The 17,003-nt window shown below is 45.3% G+C and overlaps 1 protein-coding gene across 7 annotated transcripts in view; it reads left to right on the top strand.

Annotated features, from left to right (window-relative positions):
* The window catches only part of CNOT1 (CCR4-NOT transcription complex subunit 1), a 2,171,110-nt gene extending 2,154,673 nt beyond the window's left edge, over positions 1-16,437 (top strand). For all 7 annotated transcript variants that reach the window (XM_069654650.1, XM_069654658.1, XM_069654642.1 and 4 more), the window contains one exon: positions 15,253-16,437. In XM_069654650.1, coding sequence (XP_069510751.1) covers positions 15,253-15,331 — 79 coding nt within the window. In that variant the 3' untranslated portion in view covers positions 15,332-16,437. The remainder of the gene's footprint in view (positions 1-15,252) is intronic.
* The last annotated feature ends 566 nt before the right edge of the window (positions 16,438-17,003 follow it).

Raw genomic sequence — 17,003 nt, 5'->3', positions numbered from 1 at the left:
TAAGTTGTGTTTTCATGAAGTTTGATTATTCGATTTAACAGTTGATTGAGAAAGCTGGCATACAGCATCTTAGTCCACAACCGGTTCCGAATTACGCAGTCAAAAGTAGACAGATCAAGCATGGCCATGTAAACTGAACCTGTATTACATGCCTTACTCTTTGCGAGTATTTGTGCCAGGATAGTGGTGTTCAGGGCCTTCCCCATCTGTTGTCTGAATCTGGTCTCGAAGCGGGACAGAGTGCGATTCCGCCTCATGTGGTGATCAATTTCTTTCAGTAGTAGACTAGAAAATACTTTTGCTGGAGCATCTGTAAGAGCAATTGCGCTCTAATTGTTTGGATCTGCCGGACTGCCTTTTTTAAAGATTGGAACTATTCTAGCATTTAGCCATGATTTGGGAATCGTATTCGAGCAATAGATGTCGAATTTGATCTTCAAGATTGATGCCTAAAAAGCTGGTGCATTCTTTAACACACAGGATGAAATACCATCCAGCCCTGATGCTGTAGAGGGATTGAGTCTCAAGATTGCCCATTCCACATCGTCCCTTGTGCAAGGACAAACACTACTGAGCGCGCGCGGTTCAATGTTACCCATTAAATCTTGAAAGTTGTCAGGAATTTTGTATTTTTCTGAGAAAAATGTAGTCCACTGAAATGGGTGTTGCTAGCAAGTCCAGTTTAGGAGACACTACTTGATTAAGGACCGTCCAAATCAATCTTCTATTATTGCTAAGATTATACACAATGTTTTGGTTTTCCTTAATTAGTGAGTTCTTATTCGCAATATGGCGTCTATTCCTATAGCGATTGCATATGTTTTTTCTTCTGTAGATAGTTTTCTTTTGAAAGGTCCAGTATTTTGATCTGGCAGAGCATTCTATTTTTAAGCTTTTTGAAGTCTCTAATTATTGGATAAAATTGATATACCCTAGGAATTCATTTTTTTATATTGTTTTCGACCAGACTTTTCAAAGCTCTTTTTATAATTTGATTGAGCCTTTCCTCACGTTCTGTAAAGTTTGAGTGGCGCGGGTTAGCATAATTGTTATATGAATTCGTCAGATATCATTTTATTCAATTTATAACATAAATAGGAGTTCCATCGAATTGAAATATTGGGCGATCTATGGATATCAGTTGAAGACTGGGTACCATCTGTAATAAAGGGGTAGCACGATCAATCAACATGGAAATAATTATGTGGTCTCCCATGCCGAGGTCCGTTGTAGTTACTGATTTGCAGAATGGAACGAGGTTAGAAGAAACTGCAAAATAATTAACGTAGGAAGTTTTTTTTTCCCACTATGCTAAGTATAGTGTAAGGCAGGTGGATCAAAAGCCACAAAATGAATGTCCCAAAGTGCCAAGTATTCAACCGGGTTCCAATATAAAGATATAAGGTATACATCATGGCCTGCCCTCGTCATCCCCAGTTCAATGGCCAAGCTGTCTTCAAATGCTGTGATTACTTTTAACGGGGCGTCTAGAGCATTGTTAACCAACATAGATACCACCCCCCCATTGAGCCCCCTGACCCTGATATGACCTACCAACCAGCCCCCTTTTGGCTTTTTTCTGAAAAAGTTGTATAACCATTGGTGTTAAATTCATGGTTTCCTGACATAGGATAATTGAAGGTTTCTGAGTATGGCATGAGGAATTAATCCACGCCATAAAGTTTGTATATCCACAAGAGTTCCATGATGCTATTTGTATGTTAAAGTAGCTACGTTGGAACATTGGAGTTGGTAGTTGGTCTCAGGCTGTGGGCCAGTGTAGAGAGCCACAACCAATCCTACTTACTGATGAAAAGGACGCAAGCTGTTCTAAAGCAGATATATTTTCAGAATGTAGTATTTGGTTAGCGCCAACATGATTGGTCAGCACTATAGGTTCTTTGTCACTGATCTCAAATTTAGTGGCTGCTTCTTTAGATATAAATATATGGGCAGTCAGACCAAGTAGGATAAAATCAGACCTGTGGTTCCATATAAGTTTTGTAGTTATGACCAAATGGAACTGACAGATCATGTGTTATTAAACTGGGTGTGGGTGACCCAGTCAATATCGTTGGTGTTTAAAATTCTGAGTGCTGGTATTTCCCTGAAAATCTGTATCATGCAAGATCTACTAAAGTTGTTGGAATGTTACTCAGCCAACCCACTACAGTGTTATTGTTAATCATTACCTCAGCATCATCCGTGATGGATTCTAGTCTAGCTTCCTTACCCGGAAAAGCTGTTATTGCGCTCTTCGCTATTATGTCACTAGAGGGTTTAATTGGAATCTGGATGTTCTCTACCGAATGTGGTATTGGAGGTGATGGCTAATCAATTTTGTCAGCATTAGTTGCTTGTGGAGGACAATTCGAGTTGTTAAGGGGTGTTGGAGTAAGTGGATTTAATGTTGCAGAATTTGTAATTGGTCTACTTGTGGTTGTCTTAAAAGTTTTAGACAGCGGGAAGAAAATGTATAAGCACGTTTGTTTAGTCATCGCCGGGGCATCTGTCTGAGGTAGAGGGACATGATCGCTCACATCTTCTCTTATTGATTTTGGACTAGACATTTTGGTTTCTGCCGAAATGACAGGTTCTGCTTGTCCCCCTTTTATTTCTTTATATTTTGATTTGAGGTCCTGTCAATTTTGTCATCGATTTTAGCTATTTTAGATGGATTCACCTTTAGGTCGAGGGCCGCCTGGCTTTCCTCATCCAATTGTCAAGTCAAGCGCCCCCTCTTCCAGGGATAGGCTACAGATGTCTCTTATATTAGAGTTGTGGTTTTTTGTTTTGGGGGACGTTTTTTAGGTTTATTTTCTCCCTGCTGGTGCTTTAGACGTCTCGTGGCTCTTCTCTTCAGTGCTCTAGCAAACATCCTTTTTTCATGACGGGATGAGAAGTGTCTGTGTGGTATTTCTTCACATGTGCTCATAAGGTCGCCCTGTACTTCAGAATTGTCCTACGTTGCTCTATCTTCCTGTTCTGATATCAGGGAGTGTGGAGGGACTGTCCGGATTGTTAAACCGTTGGAAGTTTAAGTCAGTACTTGTGAGGGCAAGCATTGTTTTCTCTGAGCAGGGTGCCATTTGGATCGTATTGAGTAAGCGCTCTAACTGTTCAATTTTATCTGTGTTGACTAACAGTATTTCTCAACAGTATGATGCTGTCTTAATTGGGTTCCAACTGATTGGAAGGACCATTGGGTAATACCTGAGCGTACATCTTCCCCTAAAGAATTTGGATAGTTCTGAGACAAGCTCATTTGAGATTATCTGTCACATGTAGTGCTGAAAAGTGTTTGCATACTCTGTTATAATAGGTTTTACTATTTTAATGGAATTGAGGGCCATAAATCTTTCCTATGCGCATACTAACCCTTCTAATATGTTCAATTTAGTGATTATATCAGCTAAGCTGATGTTTTGTTACTTTGTTATAATGGGTTCTGTCATGGTCCTCATCTAAAAGGTTTAATATGCTTGTCAATACTGTAATGATGCTTCAGCGGTCATCAGATTTTGTGAAGCAAAGACATTAGAAGCAATCTGCAAGGCTTTGTGTTCATAAGGAGGGATCGGGAGCAGAAGAGTAGGGCTGGAGCAAATCTGTGGCTTGGTATTGTATACCGGACTTACAATTGAGGCAGAGTCTATGGACAACCGACTAGCAGTTCAGTGTATATTGGCTGGTTGTGATACCACCTGCTGAGTACCTAGGGAAAAAAAGCCAGTGTCAGTTTGTTTGAATTTGTGAAAGTGAACATTGTCAATGCCCCCCTCGCACTTATTGATGTGGATGTGCCAAGCGAGAGACGTGCTTATCGAGTTCGGCCATTACAGCCGGTGCCATCGTGGAGGTGTCCTATAGTGGTTTGAATGGCGTCTCCGTTTCACACTTCGTGGTACTGAGGTGCCAGGTTTTTTCTTGGATACTCGAGAAACTCTGCTGAACTGAAAAATCTTAAGTCCTGAACGACTTTAAGAGGAAATATGTTTCTTGTGATCCTTCTTGAGGTGCGTGTACCTGCGCATGCATATATGCCAGTGCAAAGTCTTGAGTGTTCTTTTCAAGTTTATTGTTCGAATTACAACTAGTATGTGACTCAGCTATTCATGGGTTGTTTGTTAGATGGGGTAGTGAAGAATTGAAAATGTTTGCTTCAAGAATGGGGGCATTCACAGATCCAAACGTATTGTTTGGTGGCAAGGCCCTTTTGATTGGTAATTTTTTACAAGTCTTGCCACTCCTTAAGGTACCCACCATACTATGGATTTGGCCTATTCAATTGCCCCTAAATAATCACGCACTCCCTCAATCTCACAAAGTCCAGAACAAAATTGTAAAAGGCAATTAGGTACGTGATACTTCAATTCCCCCACAAAGCGCATATCATTAAATTCCGATAGTTCAATCGGATTTTAAAGTGCTCTTTCAATTTCCTTGGCGCATTAATCGCTCAATATATCATTAAGCGCTACAGAGTGAGTCAAGGAGAATAAGTTGTCAGTCGCGTTCCGCAACTGTGCGGCGAGACTGGGTGAATGTTTGCGCGGTAGATTCAAATGCTATGAATTCAAACATTAATCATTTTAACAGTTCTAATCATACAGAGCAGGCGTGTGAGCATTATTCGACCCGCATCATACAATAGCGCCGTACAAGGCAGAGCAGCTGATTCTTGTAGGTCGTTACAACGCCCCCAAGTCAAGTTACTTACTATTTGTGGGTCAGAGTGAGTAAGGTGATAGTAATGTACACAATCGCAAGCACTCCTCTTGGCGCGTGGGCACGGCAAAGTTGTAGGCTTGCTGGTGAGGGGGGGGGGGAGGAGGGAAGGAGGGGGCGGGCCGGCAAGGCAACAGACGGAGTTCGATTGACTGTTTCACTGCATAGTGTAGATGGATGACTTCCTCTTACGGATCGGAGAGATCCAGAGGTCCTACACAGCCAGCCAAACAGCAGTACACTTGTGACTAATAATAGAATACATATATATAGTGTTGTGTAATATACTTCTACCTGTTAATAGTCATTTTTCATAGTGTTTGGCCATGAATAACTCTATTTTTATACTTTCTAAGTGTAATTCGTGACTTCCATTGGGTGTACTTATTGTGGACCCTTTATGAGCTCACCACCTCTTGAGACTTAGCCTAGACCTCTTGCCACTGCTACCTTGAGCTGGTTTGGCTACAGCTCCCAGAGTTGTCCCCGTCACAATATAGGTTGGCCTTCTATACATCTGTCCACCATGTCGGAGTATAGAAAATCAGCCCCAACAGTTGTCGCCCTAAAAAAGTTGGACTGCTGAAGGTCCGAACACCCAGACTCTTGAGCTACTCCCAGTTCTTTCCAAGAGGGGGTTGAATCTGCCATATCATCCAGATATGTATTTCTGAGATCCTATCTCCAATTCAGAACAGGGTCTAATCTCATCTGACAGGTGTCAGTTGCAGCCACCAATTCAGATGTCAATACTTTGAAGTAAGGATCGGAAGAGGCCGAAACTGCTGTCTCCTCCATAGACTGCCAGGGATATATTTCCATACCCTACAGAGGGATCAAAAAGGATGCTGCACTTTTCAGTACAGAGCTGATCCACAAGGTTGTCACCTCCTTGGTGGTGAGTGTGTATCTGTCTTGGTGAGAGCATACCGAGCTCTAGTGTCATTGTCATTCTTTCCTATGGGTTCAGGATCATGAGCTACCATTTCCAATACAAGGTCCTTCCTTTCGGCCTCAACTCTGCCCCCAGGGTCTTTACCAGACTCATGAGTACTGTGGCTGCCCTCCTCAGAGTGCAGGGATCTCTTTGCCACCTAGCACAACAAGAAGTGCCCTCAGTTCGCCTCCTGGCAGGGACAGTGCTCTGGCTCCCTGGGCGATGCATTTCGGATTCAGTGGAACAGCATGACTGCATGCGCCTTCCCGTCCACTCCACTCCACTCATTCACAAAGTGATTTGCAAGATCAAGGAGTCTCGCCAGCTCAATATCATTCTAATAGCTCCATGGTGGCCGGCCCGGCCATGGTTCTCTGAGCTGCTCAGCCTCTCGAAGATGCCTCCGATCCACCTCCTGACAGGCCCAGCACATCTTCTGGTGCAGCAGGGTCGGGGCTTGGAGGGGGCGAGGGGACGGGGTCCTCCATCCCGCGCCACAGAAACTGGCTCTCACAGCGTGGTTCCTGAGCCGGTAACGCTACAGCACCTCAGCCTCTCCCAGGCGAATCTGGAAATCATACAGGACGCAAGGAGCAAGTCTACCAGGGCCCTGTATAAGAGTAAATGGACCATGTTCTGCCACTGGGCAGACTCCAAGGAAATCAACCCCATGGCATGTACTTTGGGCGATGTGCTCTCCTCCTCTGCGCACCTCGCCCACTCTGGCGTGCAGGTGGACACCTGCCACACTTACCTTGCAGCCATCGGGGCTTACATGAAATTGGAGGAGGGCGGGGGGGGGGATCTTCTCCTCCTCCAATCCTATTGTCAAGAAATATTTGACTGGGCTTGCAAGGCTCTACCAGCCCATAAAGAGGCTGCGCCCCGTGTGGGACCTGAACATAGTCTTGGGCGCCCTGGCGCACAAACAGTTTGAGCCATTGGCATCTGCGGACATCAGGCTATTCACCATCAAGACGGCCTTACTAGTCAGCCTCACCTCGGCTCGCAGAGTCAGCGGAATCCAGGCACTGGTCGCCTCAGAACCATATACTACCTTTCACAGGGACTAAGTAGTCCTGCGGACACACCCAGCATTTCTGCCCAAGGTGCCGATCCTAATGACGCCCTGAAATTCTACCTGGATAGAACCAATGGCTTCCGCAAATCGGACGCCCTGTTTGTCACTTTCTGAGGTGTAAAACCAGGCTATCGGGCCTCCATATCTTGCTGGATGGTCTCGGCCATCAAAGAAGCGTACGAGGGCCAGCACAAGCCGCTTCCGGCCAACATGCACACCCACACAGTCAGGGCCAAGGCAACAGCCATCGCATTCCACCGTCATGTCCCTTGGCAGGTCATCAGCAGGACGGCCACGTGGGCCACTCCCTGGGCTTTCTGCAAGCATTACTGTTTGGGTGCCGGCTCTAGATCTAATGCAGATTTCGGACAGGCGGTTCTCAGGAACCTATTTGCTTAAGGAGGGTCTCCTCTCCACCTTGGGGCTACATTCAGTTGTAATCGCCCATGCAGTATGGAGGAAAGGGGACAGGACGTAAGAGTAATTAAGTTACTCACCGTAGTGACTAACATACTCTTACTCCTTAGTGCCCTTTCCTCCATATGTCCCACCATCCTCCCCCCTGATAATACTGGTGTCATTAGGCAATATTAGCTATTGTGGACGCGTCTATGGAGACTGAGGTGTGGCGCCGGAGTCAGGGCAAGGCATGCTCCCAGGGCCGCACCCCTGCCCGCCTCTAAATTTAAAGGGGAAGTTTTTTTCTGGTAAAGGTTCTATCTCCCGCCTGTTGGAAGGGGACGCCCTTGTGGTATGAAGGAAATGGGACTAAGGACTACGTTAGTCGCTACGGTGAGTAACTTATAATTTCTCACCTCATTTCCAGTGTTATGCAGATGACCCACAGCTCTCCTTTAAGCTGCCATCCTCTACCTCCTCCTCCCTCATACCTTCTGTTCACGCATGGTAGTCTGCCAATGATCTCTGTCTTAATGCCAGTAAGACAGAGATCCTACTCTTTGGAAGACCTGCTCCTTGTCCCACTCCCTGCCCCCCTCTAGAGCCAGACTCCTTGGGTCCCATCCATCACCTACCTGTGAGACAAAAAAACCTTAATCTTTGACTCCTCGCTTTTGCTCCTCACCTCAGAACTTAAGTCCAACTTTCAGGTCCACCTTATCGGAGGCATTCTACCTTTCTCTCACCTTCCCCCAGAAGCTCAATGTCGCCAGATCCCTAGTTCTCTCTAGGCGTAACTACTGCAACAGCCTCTTCCTCAGTATGCCTCTTTCCTCTCTTCGCCCCCTCCAACTAATCCAGAATAGGACTACAAGACTTATCCTTTGCCTCATGCCCAGGGACTGCATCTCTCCTGCCCTCCAATCTCTCCACTGGCTCTTGGTGACCGCAAGGATAAAATTCAAGACCCTCCATCATCCACAAGGCCTTTTGGGGCCTGCAGCCTCTTTACATCCAGCTCTCCCTCCCTAAAAACCTCTTGACCAGAGTCCTTCAGTCCTCTGGCTCCACCTCTCTGCAGGTCAAACTTTTCTCATTGCAGAGATTGGGAGAGATCCCTTTCTGCAGCTGGCTCCTCCCTCTGGAACGGCCTGCCTCCCCTCCAGCCCCGCCCACCGACATGAGCCGGATCTTCTAAGTTCCCAAAGCTTCTCAAGACTTTCCTTTTCTTCTCCTTCCTTCCATCTCGATTTCCCACCTCCCCCGTGCTAACTCTCCTTCTGCCACTACGATTCGATTGGGGACTCGTCCCTTCAGTTTCATACAGGGGCCAGACCAACCCTCACCAGTCCCACACCCCCCCGTATCCTTTGCCAGTACTTGCCCTTGAGCTCCCTTTCCTGGACTAGCCCAACTTGGTCCACCCTGCCCACTGCACTCCTCCCTGTCCCCCTTTTTTCCCCCTAGCACCCTAGCACTTGTCTTCTTGGCCCCCTTCATCACTTCCCTGCCCCCTTTCCTGGGGCTGCCCCACTCCTGCACTTCTTCTCCCTCTACACCATCACCCCAAGCACTTACCACTGTCTCAAGCACTTGCACAGTAGGATTGTCACAAGGGCAATATATCTGTATTTTGTTATTCTCTTGTTTACCCCCCACAACCACCCCCATCTTGTCTTGTGGCACATGGAAACACTTGTCTATAGGCGCCATACAAATTTTCAATAAATAACACAAAACGCTGAAGTCACAGATCTCCGCCAAACCTTTTCCGCAACGGGAAGTCTTTACCCCTTGACGATACTTTTGCAGGCAATCCTTTTCCTGCTCCTCTCAAGGGAACTGCGGAACAGGAGGGTTTCCTTGGTATTCTGGACAAGGCACTTCCAGCAGTTTTCAAACGCTTAACAGTGGGGATTTTGGCGTGGCATGGGTAGAGGGACAAGCTTGGCAGCCAGAGGCTCCCATGTCTCAGCAAGTGGTGCAGGGCCCCTTGCATGTTTCCTGGGTAGGGGCTTGATGAACAACTTTTACCCATGCATGGGAGGGCATCCCCTCGTATCAGTGGGTACTCAAAACTGTCAGCGGCGGTTATTGCATACAGGTCCTGCAACAATTCTGATACCTCCCACCAACGAGCAGACGGTTGTCACCAGAACATCTACTCATCCTGCTAAAAGAAATCCAGATCCTGCTTCAGAAGAGTGCCATAGAGGTCGTCCCAGACCTTCAGGTAAACAAGTGTCTTTATTCAATATACTTCCTTGTACCCAAAAAGGATCTAACCATGCGCCTTGTTTTAGATCTGCATCCTGCAAACAAGTATGTCGAACCTCAAAAGTTTAGGATGACAACTCTACAGGAGGTAATCCCACTGCTACAACAGGGGGATTACATGGCCACATTGGATATGAAAGATGCATACTTTCATGTTTCAATGTTGCCAGCTCACAGAAAGTACCTCCGGTTCAAGATAGAAAGCACCATCAGTTCAAGGTACTCTACTTCGGTATTGCCTCCCCTTCCCTCCAAGGGTGTTTACAAAGGTTCTAGCATTGGCGGCAGCTCAACTGCGCAGGCAGTCCAGTCCAGTGTACCCTTTCCTTGACTGGGTCATAACGGGAGTCTCTTACCAGACGTGTCTGCAGAACACCCAAAAGACTCGATCTCCTGTTCAACCTGGGGTTCTCAATGGAAAAAGTCCCGTCTGGTCCCCAGCCAAGTCAAACAATTTCTAGGAGCACTAATTTGAACAGAAGACAGACTCATCTTCCCCTCTAATGAGAGGGTTAAAAACATGTTGTTCCAGATCACTCTGTATGTAGTGTAAGGAACTCATGGTGGCAACCATCAAGACAGACGCAAGTGATCAGACTTCAAGGGTGTTTATTAAACTGTATAGTTAGCTTGTAAAAATGCCTAAGATGTGGGATACTGTTCACAAGAAAGAAAGAAATGTTCACAAATGATAAGTCGGGATGTAGTAGCCGGGGGCTCCCTTCTCCATGTTTTGAGAATGGGACAAGGCAGGACTCCGGAGCACAGCACACTCTCGAGCCTTCCCAGCACGAGACTACAGTTTCGTTCTCCGGTATCGGGACCTTCGGTGGTTAAGTCTCTTTTTCTACAAAAAGTCTCTTGCCTCCAAGGGCCTGATGTGTTCAAAATAACAATGTTCCTTTCCGCATGTACATGGGGTGATTTGTCACCCCTAGATTTCCCTCTTCCGTGCTCAGATCCACAAAAGCTCCTAGCGATTTCAGGACCTTCAGTGGTTAAGTCTCTCGCTTCCGAGGGCCAGGTCTATTCAAAATAACTAACAAAAATTCCTTTCTGGTTTCCCTTTGGGTGATGATTTGTCACCCCTGGGTCACCCTCTTCTGGGCTCAGACCCCTCTCGAATGTCAGCCTCCCTCGGTGGGGTTCATTCTGGCTTGTATTAAAAAATATTTCATCTGCTGCATTCACGTGTCATTGGGTGATGGCTTTTCACCCCTGGATCCCCCCTCTTCCGGGCTCACAGCCTTCTAGAATGTTAGCCTCCCTCCATTGGGTTCACTATGGCCAACGCGATGTTCATGGGGACATCATGCTTCACCCCGTTCTGCAGGCATTCCTCTGTTAGGTTCACGTTTGCAAACCGCTCAGTTCCCTTTTACTTTCTTACTCTGGGATTCACTTTCATTAGCTTTCCAATTTCCGGTCAAAGACTTTAGACTGTACAGGGGGTTTTGCTTGACCACTGTTTGATCATTTTGACCTTTTCCTTGCGGCTCTCCGAAGGCCTTCTGGTATCGGTGGGTTAAACACTAGGGGAATCAACCAAAGTATCTCCAGTGAGCACCCACGTGGTGCCGGACCCCTCTACAGCGGGTTTTCCTCTGAGGAGTTAACAGTTCTTTGCTTTTCCCTCAATTTGCCATTTGTACTTTCGTTCAGCACAGTTCGGTTTCTTATTGGTTCTCCCCTCGACTCACTGGCTGTGATGAACCGCTTGACTTTTCTTGTCTCTGGAGTCAAGGCCGGTACCACGGTAGCAAGCATCTCTCCCTGTCGTGTATCAGTGTAGTGGGGCTCTGTGTACTGTTGACATCTGCTGCAACACAAGCTGGCTATTGTTAGCAGACTTATGATTCCTTTCACAGAGGCTTTGTGGGTCTGGGTCGAAAAGGGCAAGGTTGTTTCTCTCCTCGCCCCTTCGGTTCTTGCCGCCTTTCTCCTCGTCTTGAACTGCCGCCCTGGGATAGCTGTGTCGTTGTGCGGCCAACCTTGCCCATAGTGTGCTCTCATGCTGCACCTTTTATCCCTGAGGGGAAAGGAACGGTGTGTGTGGTTCTGTTCATTGCCTGACCTTTGTGTTGGGACATGTCAGGTAAACTGCTTTGGTGTTAAATTTGTTGTCTTTCGTGTCGCGAGAAAGTGTTTGTGTTGGGAAGGGGGTGGGGGGTCGAGTTTTGGAGAATCATATGTGGTAGGATGGGCAAAAGGTGTTAAAAGAATGAGAATACAGCTTCTTGCCGGTCAGCATCCCACTTCCACTCCCCGAGCACCCCCCATCCAGGTGATCCTCCTGCACTGGTCCACCCCTAGGAACTGGATTCAATAGCGATGGCCATGCCCTGGCCACCTGGACGACAGATCCCTGGGGGCTAGCGAGTGAGACAGCTCTAGGTTTCTCACAGTAGCCAGTCGAGTAACCATACAGAAAGCCATGTGGCTGCTGGGATGAGGGCATTCTACATCTTCCTGGTTTCACACGTCTGTCTGTGCATGCACCCTATGCAGGAGTGGCTCTCGAGCCAATGTTGTCCGGCAAGTGGTCAGTGGGACGATGTAGCTGCTGTCTCAACAGCCCTCGTTCAGTCTCTGGAGCGCTTGTTAGGGAGATTTCATTTGTATGCCTAATCCCCTCTCCTAGTGAGAGCCCCAGCACTTTTTGCTGGACTTCTGGTCCTTTTTCTTTCGACCCTGAATGAGTGGAGCCTTTTTCCACTCATTCATACTTGTGGGCTCTGTCTTTTGGAACTCTATTCCTTGTATTTTACATGTACTATGGAGTCTGTCTGCTCCAAAGCTCTTAAAAAATGTTAACTGGAGGGAAAGCCCTATGTGGAAGGACTAAGGGCTCAAAATTCGAATGTACGAAAACAAGGCAGTCCTCAACTACCTGGTTGGTGTATGTAGCGATTAATCAGGGCTATTGGCTAGAATTAATCTGCCTCTAGAACCCACCCAGAGCATAATTCTAGGTTCATGAAGTCCTATGCAAGTAATGCAAGATACAACTTGTTTGTCAAGACAGCCCCCTTAAATTGGCTGTATCATTTTTATTTCTATTTTTAATTACATAAGGTCAAACATTATGATGCAAATAATTCCATTCTTAGCAATTCGACATATGCTTAACTCAACCTATTTATACGAAAAACAGAGTAAGACTGTGACAATTGTCGACAGTGCAATGTGTGGGTTCTGCCAATTAGTTCAAAAGCAGTACTTATGTGCATTGTTGTGGATACAGAAAACATTTCAAAAGACATTTTGTCAAATTTATTAAACACAAATATACAAAATGAAATGGTGCAACTTCATCAGTTAGTCCATGTATGTGTCCTCGTCTATTACCTAATGTAGGTCGGGCTGCAGGCAAAAAGTGTCCAATGGTGGGGTCTACATCGGGGTGGAAGTCCCTAGATGTACTATGGACACTGCAGCTAGGTGATTGCTCGGTCCATGAACGTTTCAACTACAGTTCAGGGCGCCTTCTTCTGGGCGTTGGATCGTGTCTCTAAGGAAAGAACACACGTGTAAACTATAGTGAAGGTCAAAAGATAAAAAAAGATACACATAGGGTAGGCTCTGGGAGGATGGGTGTACCATAAAAGTAAGTACCACTGACATCCGAATTCCCTTTCGGGGGTTTGGGGGGTGGAATGGGAGTAGAACATAGAGATGTTCCTGTTAGATAGTAGGGGCTTCTAATGCGCCACTGTGATGGGATGGAAGGGCGTCGTTGCTGGGTAGGTGGAGCATGGGGGGCCAGTTTGGCTTGCGGGCTGCTGTCTGTGAAAAGGTGGACTCAGTAGGAGAAGCAGAGTAGCTTTATGAAGAGTTGCGATTATCGGGGGCGTGACCCCTGAGATATATACCTTCTATTCTGCGTGTTTTAGGGGTTCATTTTGAACACGTGAGGGGGCTCTGTGTGGAAAACGCCTGGGTCCTCTCTGGTTGCGTGTGTGCATCTGCCCTTGTCACACTGTAAGACAATGGAGAAGGGAGCTGTTTAACTAGAGCAGTGCTACGTAACCTGTTTGCTTGAGTTGAGTCTGTTCCAGGGGTACCTTGCCACCTCCCATGGTTGTGTGTGTATGTACTACTGTGTAATCGCATTCATGAGCATGTGAATCCATGCCAGACCCCATGCTGGAGAAGGAACAAGTTACTTACCTGTAACTCCTGTTCTCCAGCATGAGCCTGGCATGGATTCTCATGCGCACCTTCCCATCTTCCCCTCTGTGGCTCTTCTTTGTTCATACTGCCACTTTACGTGCTGTACCAAATATGAAGATGGCCACCAGGGGGGGAACTTGTGGAGACTGTCATGGGCTGTGGGCAGTATGACCCAAAGGACAGTGATTGGTTATAGAGGAGATGAGCAGTCTTCAGGCTAAAGTGGAATTTGCAATCTTGTCTGCCCTGGATTCCCACCCAGCCTGACTGGGAATATTCATGAGCATTTGAATCCATGCCAGGCCCATGCTGGAGAACCGGAGTTACAGTTAAGTAACTTGTTCCTTCTCCAGCATTCTTACATAGATTTACATGCGACCCTCTGACCTACCCTGCATATGGTGGTGGTTCTTGCACTATGCTAATCTAAAGAGGGCCTCCAGGGGTGAATCTAAGGAAGACTGCCTATTGGATGCGGGGCAAGATAAACTAAAACGACTCCAAGAGAACACTAAAATGACTGCAGTTTTGAATGCAAATAAACTGCTTTAATGTTACCGAGGATTCCCAGCCCGACAGCTGAGAATTTTCAAACATGTTAATCTATGAAAGAAACCAGTGCTGGAGAACAGGAGTTTTACAGGTAAGAAACATATTCCTTTCCCTAGGAAAAAGTTGTGCTTTTTATACTCTCATACGAATGGAACAATTGAGACGGCGACGTAGGACTAATTTAGTTATTCACTGTAGTGACTACTTTACTCCTACACCCGTCTTGTACCCTAAAACTAGTTATAAAGGTCCTCCTGTTCCTCTTGGTGGATCAGGGATTGAGGGGAAGGAGCGTAACTGATGGGATTCAGGGCGTGTTTGCACTATATGCACGTGGGCCAATACTGCACTCATTACTTTCTTAATGGGCTTGCTATCGCTCCGGTCACGTCTCCATTCCATGGGAACTCCCATAACCCTATTCAGTTTATCAATGCTAATTGACAGCTAACTTCTTTGACATATTGGGTAGTTTGTATACTTAAATGCCACACCTTCAAGGTTGCAAGAGTACATTTAGCATTGTATACATATTTCATATGCTTAAGATAGCAAAGAACCATAAACTGATCCTTCCAACTTAGCCATCTTTATACAGGCCCAAATCATTGTTCTCTGGAATTTTAACTGATAAGAGGCTGATTGTGTTGAAATGTGTGCATTAATTGTAGAATTTTTAATTTTTAAAAAGTTTTATTGGTTTCATACTTAAAAAAATATACAATAGTATAACGAAAACGTTAACAGTTTAAAATACATCAACCATTCCTCCCTCCCAACTTCCAACCATTCTTATACTACTTTCACAATTACTTTCCCAAACATCAGGACCCGCATCAGAGATGTCCCAATATTGCACGTATGTTTATACTCCATCCTTTTACTGGCCAATCATCGAATTTATAAATTTCAACATGGCCAGAGTGGGCCCTTTATGATGACCAATCAAGATCCAATTATAGAATAGTTAATGTTGGAGATGCCAATATGTTTAAGGTTGAACATTTAAATAGAACTTCTATTGTATGCTTAACCTTTGTGTACAGCCATAATTGTATTGCAAATGGAATTCATTCAATTAACGGCTTGTTAATTTCTGTTGCAGGTTGTTCCAGTCTGTTGCACAGTGCTGTATGGGGCAAAAACAAGCTCAGCAAGTAATGGAAGGTACGGGAGCCAGTTAAAATGGAACTGGGCTGCATGTCTTTTGTTCGTGCAAATGCCTGCAGTAAGCAGGACCAGCCTGGAGGTCCGTATCCATCAAGCGTCAACTGAAAGAGGCGCCTGCACTCTGCCTGACTTTCTGAGCTCGCTTTCTTTGGTACAGATGAACCAAGCTTCGAGGGAGATGTCCCCATGTCCACGTGTGGGGACATGATTCAATCAACATAATATAAATATATAAATATATTTTGACTCTTGGCCAAAATCTAGAAGTTGCTGTGAATATCGTTTTGAAATAGTGTAAATACATGGATCCGGAAAGAAACTTTTAGCCTGGACTTTTCCTTTTTGGGGATACGTGCACATTGAGGGTGGGAAATATACTGGCACAGATTTGACTGAAACACAACAGCTGATGCCAAGCACTTGGTTGGACATGAAGGGATGGGGGACTTTTATTCTTACAGGCAAAGACTTCCAAAGAATATTGAAGAGCCGGATTCAATATTATGTAACTTATTTTATTTTCTTTTTGAAGGGGGGAAGAGGGTACGGCTGGACCTTTAATCACTAATTTGTGTTAAAAAAAATAAATACATTTAAAAAACTGTAAAAAAAAGTGAATCTGTTGGAATTGGAGGGTGTATCTGCAATGGGTGAGTGTGGTGGATAGGCATGGGTACTTTGCTTCCTTATCTGTTGCCAGACCAACTGCAGTGAGGCGATTTGACCTTCTTGCCGACTGAGTATTCATCCCTAGTCTTCGGCCTGTCGAGAGAAGCAGCTAATCTCCAGTTCTCAGTGTTTGTAATTTTTGTAAAGTAAGAAAATATTTGGATTATCCCTCCCGTGTGAAAATTGTAAATTATAAGGTGGGATGATTGATGAATCCACAATCTGCGCAAAGGCCACAGTTTAAGTTTCTAATAAAACTAAACAAAAAATACAAATATAAAATATTGAAGTGTGGACCAATACAGGCCGTTTTTGTAAGGATTTTTGAATGTTTGTAAATGTATTGGTCCATGTATTGTTTTGTAGCCTTTCCAGTTCTCGGGCTAAAGTTCTCCCACTTCTTGTATGTATGCATTCTGTAGTTAAACATTAAAGTCACCACCTGCAGTAAGCCGTGGATGCTGTGTTTGTTAATGCTGTCTGCAGAAAGCACTTGCACCAAGGAGTTTGACGGCATTATAACTTTCAGTGCCTAAGGGAGCCTGATCATTGAAATTAAAGTTGTATGGATTTCCTCTTACCAGCTATTTGCTAACTGTGATTGTGTATATTTCTGAGGCTTGTGAATCAGCATCATGTATTCAAATTTGAAAAAGGGGCGTTGACAGGGTCTGCCTGTAACATTATCCATATTCTGTTTACGGGTACCCATTATCCCTTGTATGTCAATGTCCTCAGATTGTTTTTCCCACCTTTAAGTCGGATGTTAAACGCAAAGTCTAATTTTAATACAACACATCGAGCTTTCAAATGTCATTAATAGCAGAAACTATTTCATCAGCATCAATACGAACAGAGGTTGCAACGTCAATATCCGCATCACTCCGTAAAGGTGCTCTAATCGAACAAAAGGGAGAGGGCGAAAAGATTGATCATTGTCTTTGGTTTATTTATAGAATACCTGTATACTTCTATAGTTTAACCCTATTTAGCTTGCTAATTTTCTTCGCCCCCTAT

Source organism: Ambystoma mexicanum, chromosome 1p, assembly GCF_040938575.1.
Source record: "Ambystoma mexicanum isolate Mex_15411 chromosome 1p, UKY_AmexF1_1, whole genome shotgun sequence".
Taxonomy (NCBI): Eukaryota; Metazoa; Chordata; class Amphibia; order Caudata; family Ambystomatidae; genus Ambystoma; species Ambystoma mexicanum.
This window is presented reverse-complemented; position numbering and strand designations above follow the sequence as displayed.